The sequence below is a fragment of the Temnothorax curvispinosus genome, unplaced genomic scaffold (genome assembly GCF_003070985.1).
Source record: "Temnothorax curvispinosus isolate PA1 unplaced genomic scaffold, ASM307098v1 QBEX01007608.1, whole genome shotgun sequence".
Classification (NCBI taxonomy): domain Eukaryota; kingdom Metazoa; phylum Arthropoda; class Insecta; order Hymenoptera; family Formicidae; genus Temnothorax; species Temnothorax curvispinosus.
The window spans coordinates 141,163-154,728 of record NW_020217388.1 but is presented as its reverse complement, the minus strand read 5'-3'; the positions used below and the strand labels follow the sequence as shown (position 1 = coordinate 154,728).

Below are 13,566 nucleotides of genomic sequence, written 5' to 3'. Positions count from 1 at the left end.
CAGTTGTGTGTATCAAGGGTTAATAGTGTAATAGTAATAGCATAATGTTAAAGCTAAATAGCGCGCGCGAAGCGCGCGTCTGTAGTGTCTAGTGATTTAAAAAACTCACAGGTACAATTTGTGACCGGTTGCCTAAATCGCACCTTTTGCAGAATATTACAAAAAGACTTATAACAAATTTGTTATTGGTAAAAGATTAAACGTGTAATAATAGGTGCCTGAAACATCAATAAGTTACATATTTTAACGTTTATTTGCATACGCAAATCACTACCAAATGAGAAATATATAAAAAATAACTTAAGTGCGGGGTACGCATTCGGCAACTCTCTCCTACTTAATTTACAAACTCAAATTTTTCAGTGAAAAAATTAAGTTTGACTTTATATGTATAACTCTTATTTAGCAAAATATAATTTTTTTTCCAAAAATTGCTTCGTGAACCGATAACTATAACTCTAATAAATAAAAGAAATTAATTATACTGATCTCCGATCACTCCTATTATAAGGAGCTAGAATGGTTATCGTTGAAATATGATGCATTCTCTTTTGCAGAGAACAGAATTGAAATGGACACGATGACGCTAATATGCATTATATGCTATGCAAGTAACTTTAACAGCGGCGTTCAACGCCGTTCAATATAGTCACTTTCTCAAACTCTGAAAGTATTAATAAAATCCGAAAATGAATAATATTCAAAATTTTTCTTATAATTTATTATAAAAAAAATTGTATATATATATATATATGTTGTGTAGCCGATGTTTCAATAGTGAATGAAAAAATCTTGAGGTACAGTTATTTTATCAATTTCCTAGACGTTCTTTGTATTCTTTGTATCCTGACGTTTGACAATGTACCGTCACAATTCATATTTTCTTCTTCTCTTTTCTTCCCATAAAACGTTCAAAAAATCAATAAAACTGTAGGACTACACAACACATCTGATTTGCACGATTTTTCTTTAAGAAATTGTGAGAAACACTTGAAACATTATTTATTTTCGGATTTTGTTAATACTCCCAGTTTTTCCAAAATTTTCCTCTAATTTTTATTCCTGTCAGAGTCCTGTAACCTCTTAACAGATATAGAGATATTACAGACTTGGAATGAATTTTGAAAGAAAAACATTAAATATTATTTTACATAAAAATACCATAGCTCAAACCATAGCTAATAGATAATTTTAATTATCCCTATTTTTTTATTTTAATTAGCATCGAAGTGGAAGAAAAAACGATATTTTATTCTTCAGAAAATTGTCTAAATCTATAGCGTTTCTCGAAAATTCGATAGTTGATATCCTATGGTGGCATATATGGGAAGAACAAAGGTGTAGGCAGGGAAAAATGACGAAAGCGCGGGAACGTGAGATTGTGAGAAGAAAGAAAATCCTCTGCGAGATCGAAAGAAATGCAAGCATTATGAGAGAGATAGACTTGATAGTGATAGGCTATACCCACTGGTAGCGTAACGGGCGTGACTGTATTGCCCGCCTACTTGATATTCGCGCGCGCAAGATCGCAAGCCACCTCCTCCGCTTAAAGGTGGTGGGGGACTATAGTTGATGATGATAGAAGTCGGAGTGGGGAGGGGGAAGTTTAGGGCGCCGCGCCGCCGGGATCGGCCGGCTTCGGCCAGCATCGGCTGCCCGTAGTCCCCGTAGATTCAGATCGCGGTAGTACGTGAGAGCGCGCGCGTCGGTTATTTTCTGTCGCTCCTGCGCGCCGCCGGCTCTTGATCGCTCCCTCGCAAGCCAGCTGATCGCGAGCCGCACGCTCGCCTGCGTCTCGCCGATGTCGGGTCAGTAAAATTCCACGATTTTCTCGTGTCCGCGTGACGAGAAATCGCCGTCGATAATCGCCACGTCAAGGATCTTCCGTCGCGCGTGTGAAACGTTTTGGATTCTCCTCCTACTCAATATCCCGGTCCGCTCCCCTCCCCCGCCGCCGCCAACTCCCAGATTCTCACCACCGATTACTTCTGATTTGTGCCCCTCTTTCCCTTTGACCGATCATATTATCCAATTCCCTTCCTCCCTCTCTCTCTCTTTCTCTCTCTTTCTCTCTCTCTCTCTCTCGGCTGATCCTTCTCTTTGTGAGTTTTCCTTCGGTCCTTAGGTCCTAATATCTCGATCCGTTTATCATTACGTTATACGTGAGCGTCGTCGTAGGTTCTCTCTTCCGAAATTGTCTCTCCCGTATACATTCGTACATCACTTACATCCTTTGTTCCCGCACGTATCATCTCTCTTTCCGCACGTATCATCTCCGATCAGAAATCGAATTGTGTTGTGCGCGTTATCTTTCCCGCGCGCGCGCGCGCGCGCCCACAGAAGACCGGAGAAGAGCGGAGCGGGTGAGGAAGGAGTAGAAGAAAAAAACGACGGGGAAGAGAGAAGAGTGCGACGATACCTTGTTCAGAGACATGAGCGTTCATCTCGTCCGGCGCGATCGTTTGCTCGCAGTGTCATTGCTCTGATAAAAATCCTCCCTCGCGCGAGCGTATATCGCAGCGTGAAGAAACCACCCGACGGGATACCCGACGGACTTCATCTCGTTGAGTACGCGCGCGCTCGCGCGCACACGACCCTCAGCTATCTTCTCGCCGTACTTGAGAGCGCGCTTACATATACGCACGGCGCATCGTTGGGCGGCCGAGAGCTTCCAACAAATCTTTCCGCGCGTCAGCACGTTAGTTTTCGTGAATCGCCGCGTTGCGCTAAAACAGCCAAAATTCGGGTGAAGAGTGAACCGAAACCATCCTACGCGATGGACCCAGCCGACGAGCAGGACGTGGAGAACCCGGGTGGAGGTTCAATGGCTAACGGAACGAATGGGACCAACGGTGCTAATGGACAACACCAGACGCCGGAAGGGTCGTTGGTAAGTTTTTCTTTCACGTTGTTGGCGCCATTTCTTTACACAGCTCCGCTCCACATTCGCTGCGTTATATCTGGTAAATAATCCTCGCCAGATTTGATGTGTGTAAACAGTGAGGCGTTCGATACGTAACGACGCGGCGACGCGTCTCTCATTTTTGTTAGTATCGAAAGGAAACAGGTGTCGGGTCGTTAGAGGTTAACTCAATCACTACTCTCTCGCCCCGAATACGTGCCCGTTTTTACTTTAACGTTCTTTTTTGAATGATGTTTCTGTTTATCGCTCCGAGAAAGAAACGCACGATCTCGCCTCGTGTCTGTCGTAATTTCGAGGAAAATTGTGTCTAATTGGACACGAGTCACACGGCATGTATCAATTCGTGTTTCTCGTTTTCGGATCGCCGCGGATTAGCAAGATTCGCGCTGAGCAAAGAGATCTCGAAAAAAAAATGTAGAGTATACTATAAAAATCTTGACTCTTTTTAAAGAAACGTCTGTGGTGGTCCATCGTACGAGATATGCTTCGAAATAGTCTCTTTGCAGTTTCGCTGGAAAGGGATTATTTGTAGCCAAATTTGGAGACATGATGTCTTGCAAGAAATGGATTTTTCTGCAATGCATACCATTGCCTAAATACCGTAACCTGGGTCAATCAATGATTTAGAATTTGCTGCGTCATGTCAGTCGGATATTTCCGGCCAATGAAGGAACAAAGGAAAGAATAGAATATAAAAAGGACTTCTGGGTCTTCGTTCATCAAATTCACATTTTTTTGACCTGACTAAACTGACTTAGAAAAAAGTTCTCCGGCCGATTGGACCTAAATCAAACCTAACTATTTGATGCGTATTTTTTTCAAGGGTCGAGGTTTTAGATATCGAAAAGAAGTATATATACACATAAAATATACAACGTATAATTATTTATTTTTATATATAATTGAGATGTATAAGATAAATGAATAACTATGTCTAAAAAAGTAAAAATTATTGAACAATTATACATATACACTGTTCAAAGAATTTTTTTTAGCTCAAGAACAAGGTTATTTTCTGCAGTTTTTGAATGCTGATTTCATTTACCAAATTACTGCTATCACATCACAATTTTGAGACATCTGCGGTTAAAGTTATAAAAATTTTTGTGCATTTTGGCACGTTACAACTGTAATATGTGTTAGAGAAATTATATTGCAATCAAAATTAAATACATGTTTTTAGGACTTTTAGTTCTTAAAAATAATTTAAGAATAACTATTTTTTGCGATTTTAATCACAATTTGGTAAACGGGATCGTATTCAGCGTCTAAAAAAACTATGAGAAACAATTATCCTTTTTTTTAATTATAAGAATTGGCGCATCTTTACGACTACATAATACAATATGACAAGCAATATTAAGAAAATATAAATTTTTAAATATAAAAACATATTAGCGCTATTATTGCATATAGAAAAAACTCTTAATACTTTCGTACAGATATAAAAATATATGTACGAATGTAATAATCTTTTTTATACACTTTTATACGCTTTATACAATTTTTTATTATTTTGCACAATCGCGGAATTAAATTCTAGTATCGGTGTATACGTGTGATTTTTAACAGGTTGAATTTAATATCAGCGATCATAATCGTGTCGACAGAAATACGTAGAAAAGGCTCGATCGTTTGCTGGTAAGGCAATATTAGTTTACAAACAACGCCAATCTTGCGGGGTGCGCTCACTCAGGGAATATTTTCCTTCACATCAAATATGTGTTTTATGCCCTCGATAATTATTTCCGTCCTCGTGAAATTCACATTTCAGCGTGTGTTTATAAAAAGCATGTCCGTCAAAATCCTTGAAATCCGTCGAAAAAGAAAAATACAGAACGTCTGCTCGCGAATCTACTGTTGTAACCTTAACTGTTATTTGTACATATGTAAATTGCGTTTCGTTAGACTTTTTACCATATACGTTTCATATAACAACTGGATTGGCTTATGCAATTTGTATGTATTCATATTTGTTAATGCTTGCGATTTTCACAGTTTTTTAACCTTGACTTCTTGTTTATGTCTGAGCGAGCGTCTGAGAAAGTCCGAGTCTTATCGGAGAAATTTTACGACCGATATAACAGGAAAAACACGTATCGGAAAAATAGTTTTTAGTGTTAATTGCGTCGAAATTGGTAACGCTATCGCTGGCAGGGGATCGATTATTGTAATATATAATTATATGCTCCTGCGACAATTTGTTTGCTTGACTTTACAGTAAGAATCGTATCACGTTGCGCGCAATTAAAATTTTGATTTTTGACACGTCTAAACCTACATTTAAAATTATTTCGTAAGTAGCTCGGATGAAAGGAAAATCAGAGTAACAGTGGGACCTAATATTGCATGTTTCGTGCACGAGGCGAATAATTGCTGTAATTTATATTAATAGCGGCAATTTATTTGAAACCTGCAGGAGCATACGAATCTGTTTACTACTGATTTTCATCATGACTTTCCGACATTAACAAACATTTAAAAGTTAATTAAGATAAATGTACCAATGCCTGGGTACGTACCTCTGTCTGGACATTTTCATCATTTTAGTCTTTAAATAAGTTATAACGCGAATTGAAATCAAAGAATCAAAATATAAAAATATTTTTTTTGTATTATATTTTTATCTTTGATTTTAATTCACATTATATTTATTTAAAAACTAATATGATAAAGAGGTGTTCCGACATTGGTCTTAAATGTCAGGCATTAGTACATTTACGTTAGATCGTGCATTTCGTTTTTGTCACAATCGTTCGTACTAATTAAGGGAGAGAAAGTCCACTAGAAAATGAAATATAAATTTAAAAAATTTTTTTTAGAATATATTGTTTCCTGTAAGAATTTAATTTAAATTTTATATTTGATTCATCATCTGAATCAGATCTTCAGAATCAGATCTTCAGAATCTTTTCTGATGATCTGATTTCTCATCTAAATTAGATCAGAATCAACAATCTTTATTTGTATCTTTGAATTGAAATAGAGAAAAAAGAAATAATTTATTGCAAGGGAGGTTTGTAACGCCAAATAGCATCAAAATCTTCGATAAAATCACGTTTCTTTATATACTTCTTTCTTGAATAATATCGAATCGATTTTTATAATACTTTTTTTTATTTCTTTAGAAAGGAACGGATTACGATTTAATCAATTGGTTATAAAAATGTATGATTGTAGAAATTATAGCAATCAAAGTTGCACGAAAAGTGACTTTTTAAAAACTATAATTTAAATTTAGAAAGAATTGATTTAGAAAAAAAATCATGTATCTAAATATAGCTAATCATGCAGGAGAAAGATTTAAAAAAATATGATTCAAGTATGTTTACCCATAGTGATAAGACAGAGAAATATAAAGATAATTTTGTTCTATGATTTCGTAACTGTATTCTTCCTTTTTACGAATATTTGAATTAGCGATGCTTCAATATTTTTTTTCCACAAAAAATTGATTTAAAATTGAAGAATGGATTTCTATTCGGGTCACATATGTCCGAGCATATGTCTATATGTATCACGTTAACGAGTTAGGTTTGTATTGATTATTTAATTTTCACAAATGTGAAAGTTAAAGGATTGATCTCTAAATGCATATTAATAACTAAATTAACTAAAATTATTTAAATGTAGGTGATAAAGATGAGAGATTTCCTGTCTTTTATATACATATATCTAACGTTCCCGCTTTTCTTGGTCATTAGTGGTAATGGCTATACTTAATACTTTTTTTAGTGATTATTTGCAAAATGACTGTATTTAATGCTTTCGCATTTTCATTTCTTATAAATTTGTACCTTACGACACCAGATTTTATGATCTTCGTCTATTTATGTTTGGTTTACATTTCTGGGCATTTAATCCATAATTGCCATCGTAAATTATTATCTACGTTCGCGTGCTAGTCGTGAGTGAAATTTATAAAGTTCCAATTCACGCGAGACACTGCAGGCGTACTATCGCTTCGTGCGGGTTGCATTTTTTCGAATTCGGATTTATGCGCTAATCATACTAATTACATCTGATATAGAGCACGAGAGCGTGATGCATGCAGTGAGCACCGACCAATTTTGGTGCAACGGAAGAGAGAAAGAGAGAGTAACATCGGGGGGAGATCTGTCGCGAAGACACTCATCATTGTACAGGTATAAACGGGTCTTCACCTGAGAATTTGTATATACGATCCGTGCGTGAGTGTGTGTATATGGGTGCGTTCGCGCGCGTGTTATCATCAGCAACGACGTTACCCGAGCGGCGTGCGTAGAAGGGAAAAGGAAACGGAAGATAGGAGAAGAACGGAGAACGGCGTGAAAGAGGAAAGCAGCGAAAGGGGGAGAAAGATAGAACCTCGCGGAGTCGCGCGAAAGGGGTGAAGGTGGGAGGAGAGGGTTAGAGGGATTCGCGGGTCGGTGTGCACAACCGGCGCAAGGGCGGGGATTCCCCCTTCGGCCAATCGGATCGACTAGCGAATGCGCTCACCTACGGTACCGCCGTCTCGCGCTGCTCGTTCACCTGCAGACGCCATGTCGTGACGTCACATCTCATTACGACCGGGCCCCGGCGTTTATGGTAACGACGTATTGTCGCCTCGCGACAAGTATCGCCTCGCGAGATTGCGAAAGTCGTTCGTAAAATTTCACTCCGGACATTTGATTCCGATACGTGAAATCATGATTGTGCCAGTGTCTCACATGTCCCACGACATATATTTCTCGAATGTACCGAAAATGAAGGAGAATTAATGATTGGTATCTCTGGTAATTTTCTCAATTCTTTATTGTGAATCTTTAAAGCCCGTGTCACACTACATATTACGGGATCGCAGGTCGGAATCCAGCAATCTGGATCCGAAGCTGCTCGCCTGTGATTGGCTGAATTCTGATCCATGATCCGCAATCCCAATTCGATCCGGATGGGAATTCAACAATCTGGATCCGAAGCCGCTCGCCTGTGATTGGCTGAATTCTAACCCATGATTCCACAATACGTAGTGTGACAGGCGTCACATGATTCTCGTGACGCATATCGCTATTTAATTGCGATTGTTCAACCGACAACCAACATCGGTCATGGGAAAAAGATCATAAATCGTAGCCTCTTATACTGCCTTGTATCTTCGATGGCTCTGGTATTTGTGTATCTGAATAGATGGTTCCATTAGGGGGATAGATATATAGTGTCTGCAGTATATCTATCCCCCCGGGATAGAAACGATTTTGGCGGCACGTCCTTCGGAGCTTTCCAAACGTTTCGGCATTTGGTTTTACGGGATCTGTCCAAGATACACACGGATCTTCTATTATATCGGAGGAGAAACGTAGTGAGGCCTTGACGGATTCACGGGGAGCGCTACGAACTCCTTTATTATTCGGCTGTTTTACGATTGCCCTATAAAGATCTCATAATTAGATTTTGGAAGTAATATCCTGCCGGAACTTGGCCAAACCCTCGAATGGTCAGGTTCGGAATTGCAAGGGCCAATCTCTTGCTTTTTTTTATTTCTCTCTCTCTCTCTCTCTTTTCAAGGGTGCATCCGTGAATCAGGGACGAAGCAATAATTTTCTCAAGGAGAAATCGACTTGGCTGGTGTTGCCAGAAGAATTTGCCATTAAAGAATAGCGCGGTAGATAAAGATCCCGTATCCTGTACATTGCATTACGTTATACGTTAAAAGGCCACTGATAGTTGGTATCGATCGATGAATCTCTCTCTCTTTTTCTTTTTCCCAACGAATTCCATCGTGTACAACCCTACGGAGGGTTGATGAAACGTTATTAATTACGCGAGAACGAGCAGCAGACAGGTGGCCGGTTCCCCCCCGTGGCGTTAAATTATTCGTACGCATCGGAGCGCGTCTCGGACGCGATTCGCAGGAAGGCGCGTGCATCCGCGTGCAACGCGCGTCGACAGTGCGCGTGTTCCCGATCCGAGCAGCGAGACAGCGCAAGAGGAGAAGGTTGCTTCGTCGTCGGTGGGGAATCGAAACGAGCGGGAAGGTAGTCTCGGCTGGTGGGGAATCACGGCGCGTCGACGGCGGCAGCGCGGCGGCGCAGGAGCATCGAAGCGCGGTGAAGAGGGGCGTCTCTGAATGAAATGAAGAAAAAAACGAGAAGGACTGAATCGCGATTGGTCCACGCGCGGCTTCACAGTCACGCCTTGCCTTTATACATGCGCGAGCTCTCCTCTTACGAGACGAATGCGAATCGATCATGTCCCCCCCTTCTCCCACATAAAGAGCATTCCTGCCTCATTCTCGTGACCATTTTACTGCAATGCCGCAAATTGAAAGAAAAACGCAATTTCTATCCATAATCCGTTGATCGCGTTGTTAAATACATGAAGATTGTTTGAGGAGAGATATAAAAAGAATGCAAATGCCGCGTAGAGAAATATTTGCAGGCATTTTTTTATTATTAATTTGTAGCTTGTTTTTCGTTTAGAGTTCGAATTCGTTTACATATATTTTCACGATTTCGGTATATGATTCTCAACACAGAGGTTGAGAGAAAGGTATAGAATGTGGAAAATATTGAGAGCGAAGTCTGAAATAAAAAAAATTGTCTCATTAGGGTAAAGTTTCAACGTGTCGCGTTATACCGCGTTATAGCGTGTCTGACTCGGATAATCGGTCATCTAGCTCGATATTATCGATACGTCGATGCAGCGAGCGAAAGACGAAGGGGGTCTAAAACCGACAAGGCGAAAAGCTCGATACGATCGGCACGATCGCGTGGCGCACTATTTCTGCATACTCTCTCGCGACGATTATCGATTGCTTAATGACACCGATTTTATCGAAAATGCAGTCAATACAGTCTCGGGTCTCCATCAACGTTGAGTAAGTTATGCGTGGGAGAAAGGTGTGTTTCTGCTCCTTTAACAATGCCTTCTTAAGTAGGTTGCGAAAAGATGTTGTTAAACTTACGTTAATCCGGGTTATCCGGCTTAAGAGAGTCATAGTTACTCCCACCGTTTACCCGCGCTTGCTTGAATTTCTTCACGTTGACATTCAGAGCACTGGGCAGAAATCACATTGCGTCAACACCCGCGAGGGCCATCGCAAGGGTCATCCATAATAAATGGCAAGAAATTTTATTTTTCAGACATTTAAACTTCACTCGTTATTATGCGGAATATTTATTTTGCTAGGGTCTTACGATAGGTACTTGGAATTTTCATTGCACATAATTATTACATTTCTATGAATAATAAATGATGGAGATAACTGTAAATTTAATTCTGTCTATAATCGTAGAAATTCGTGATACTTGCCCATTTAACGGCGCTATGAAAGTCATTGATAAGAATTATTTATCAGAATATGTAAGACTTTTATTGCATCACTCAATGACACGAAGGCTATATTTGAATCGATATTGCGCATTTAGAAGATAACAATGTGCATAAAATGAAGGATGTCTGGCGCAGGTATCGTCTTTATTAACGCGAACTATAACCACTATAACGATATGTAATCGCTTATTTCCTCCAAACAACCCTGAAATCGCTTGACTTCGAACGGAGGTATTAATACCGATAATTGGAGTTAATTGATTTTTCCACGTATTATCGTATTTGCTCTGCATATGCATGTTTTTTGTTGATCATTATATAGCCAGCGTATAATCACATATTGTATATTATCTATATATATCGTATAAAATTAACGATGTATCTCATACAAAATTACTTTTATAATTTGATCTTTATTGATTTATTAAATTATGTTAGGAATGCTGTTGTATATTATATTTTAGCCCTTTCTTTACGATTTATATTATATCGGTTTTTGTTCGAATAAAAATTAATTTTAAGTAATCGTCAAACCGCTTGTACGGACCCATAAAAGTACTGTAACGGTTAGTCTTCTAATCAGCTAGCCTTCTGCAATTTTGTTAATTATTCCTTTTCTATTCATATTTTTATACCGGATGCTTCTCTTTATCTGCAGGATGTGGCGAAGCACATTCAGCAGGTACCGATGTATCAGTATATACGCAAGTATTAAAATCACGGTATCAATTGGCTGTCTTGCCACATTATGGAGCGCAGATTACCGATCCGACGAGCATAATAGCCCGCGCAACGCTATACTTGGTCGCTAAGCTAGTCGCGTCCGTGGGTATCTTCTATTCCGGACTGGCTTATTACCTCGGATATCGCCGTACCTCGGGAATGCAACTGCCAATTACTCCGTGTTTCGACGAGTTCCTTAACTGCGTAGCTACCGTGGATCGACCCATGAGATTCGCCCCTTCGATCAGCTCCTAAAGATTAACCTGTGAACGCTTTTTCCAGTATCTAAATTTTCACCGAACGAAAAAAAATAAATTTTCTCCTTTTAGTAGGTATATAACGTATCATACCAGAGTGTTTTAGAGTCGAGGGAAGAGAGAGCTAAGATAACTTTCCTCTTAAGGGATAAGACAAATACGGAAGATTTTAATGTAATGTATTATGTAATGTATAAATATAAAACGTAATAGATTCTCTTGGTTCCTGTTTCCTAATCGATTGAAGCATAGCAAACGAAAGCAAATGTGATCGATACACTGAGAGAAAAATTCAGGTTTAAATAATCGGACAATCGTTTGAAAATTAACAAACGGGTAATCCGATAACTTTTAATCAGAATTATAAAAAGCCGATCAAAGCCAAAATAATGTCTGATCAATGATATCATTGAATATTATTTTGGCCTTGATCGCCGCTTCAAACTGGAGGGCAGTGTGGTCTAGTGGCCAGACTCATAACTGCGAGGACTCGGGTTCGAGTCCATCTGACTACAGTTGGAATATTTTGTCTTTTAGAAAAAAGAGACGTTAACCTGCTGGTTTTCTTCCAGAGGTGCACCATGTGTACACATAACATTTCTTTCAAAATATTTAGTATTGGTACGAATATTAAAATTGCGTAAAAAATTTTTATAATTTTGATTGAAAGTTAGCGGATTATCCATTTGTTAATTTTCGAACGATTGTTCAATCATTTATTTCTCTCAGTGTAATGAATGGAATAGGCTGACTTGGTGTACATGTTGAATCCTATTTTTTTAAACAAACAAATACATGCGATACATGAAATGCGTTATCGTCTATCCGGAACAAGTTTGACAGGTTAGCGCTCAATTGTTTATCTCACCTCTCTCTGGGACAAAGGCGACTGACTATTAGGTAAGAGTTATAGACTACTGGTGTTTAAGTGGTTTTGTGGGTCCTCTCGGTCCAAAAAAGATCCCTTGCAGGTGTCGCTGTGGCACGAGCCGGGTCTGTATCATTTGTACCATAAACGTTTCTTTTCTCTCCTTACTTAAGCTGATTTTGGGAAATTCTAAGCAGAAGACACCATGTCATATCTCATTTTTCTACGTCACAACTCGTCAACTCGTCGTTTTCACTGGAACACATTTTATTCTACTAAATTATCCCTTTTCTTCTTCTGGAGCGTTTAGTTTACATAAGGAACGGATTAGGGGAAAATAAGGTAATTGCGAACACCTATATAAGGGAGAGTAAAAATAAAACACAGAAAAATTATAGTTATAAATGTAATTGTTATCACAAATTAAACTTTGGTAATTTTTCTCTAATTGTAAGATTAATACAATAGGTTTTTTATTTAAAATATAAAAATAAAATTGACATACAAAAACAACATTCTTGCCATTCGGCTCTACCCCGGATACCCCTACACTGAGAGAAAAATCCAGGTTTAAATGATCAGACAAATCGTTTGAAAAGTAACAAACGGATAATTCGATACTTTCAATCGGAATTATAAAAAGCCGATCAAGGCCAAAATAATGTCCGATCAATGATCCAATAATCAATGATATCTGGATATCATTAATCGGACATTATTCTGGCCTTGATCGGTTTTTTACAATTCCAATTGAAAGTATCGAATTATCCGTTTGTTACTTTTCGAACGAGTTGTCCGATCATTTATTTCTCTCAGTGTAGGGTAATTGCAGTTTGTTTATGGGGTAATACTGGGGGTAATACCGATCGACTTGGGATAATCACTACTTACATTAAACGTACTACTTATTTTAGCAAAAGTCACAAACATTCTTTCGAATTCTCACCACTGGCACAATCTTCATGAGTCCCTCAAAGTCAAAACGTTGTTCTGAACTGATGATTTGCTTCGAAGGCCTCGATATTCGAATTTTCCAAACTTCGAATCTTCGAAACTTCAATACTTTAACCTTTGAAGCTTCGAAATTCGAAGAATTAAAATTATACAATTATTAATTTAATATAATAGTAACCACATAATAGGTATATAAATACATTTATAAAATTATATGACAGAATCCAAATGACATTTCTAATACTGCAATTACACATTCTATTATATTAAAGCTTCGAAGACTAATATTTTCGAAGCTTTGGCATAAAAGACTTCGAAGTTTCAAAGTTAACTTCGAAGCCATCAAAGAGTAACAGCTCTATTTTGAACGTCTATTACGGTCAATTTAAGGTTGTAAATATTATATTTCAATGCAGTTTTTCTAATATATTTTTGAGGCATCTGAAAGAAAAGCAACTTTTTGTAGAAAATTAACTGGTAATACCGAACGATTGCAATTAGATTTAGATTCGGTCGTAATTACTCCAAACGGGCATTTATAGTAAAAC

General features: G+C 38.4%; 1 protein-coding gene across 2 annotated transcripts in view; it reads left to right on the top strand.

The window, feature by feature from the left end:
- The first annotated feature begins 1,696 nt into the window (after nucleotides 1-1,696).
- The window catches only part of LOC112457202 (protein dead ringer), a 112,345-nt gene continuing 100,475 nt past the window's right edge, over nucleotides 1,697-13,566 (top strand). For both annotated transcript variants that reach the window (XM_025020132.1, XM_025020130.1), the window contains exon 1: nucleotides 1,697-2,890. Coding sequence is in view for 1 of the 2 variants with exons in the window: in XM_025020130.1 (XP_024875898.1) it covers nucleotides 2,777-2,890 (114 nt within the window). In the remaining variant the exon portion in view is untranslated. The remainder of the gene's footprint in view (nucleotides 2,891-13,566) is intronic.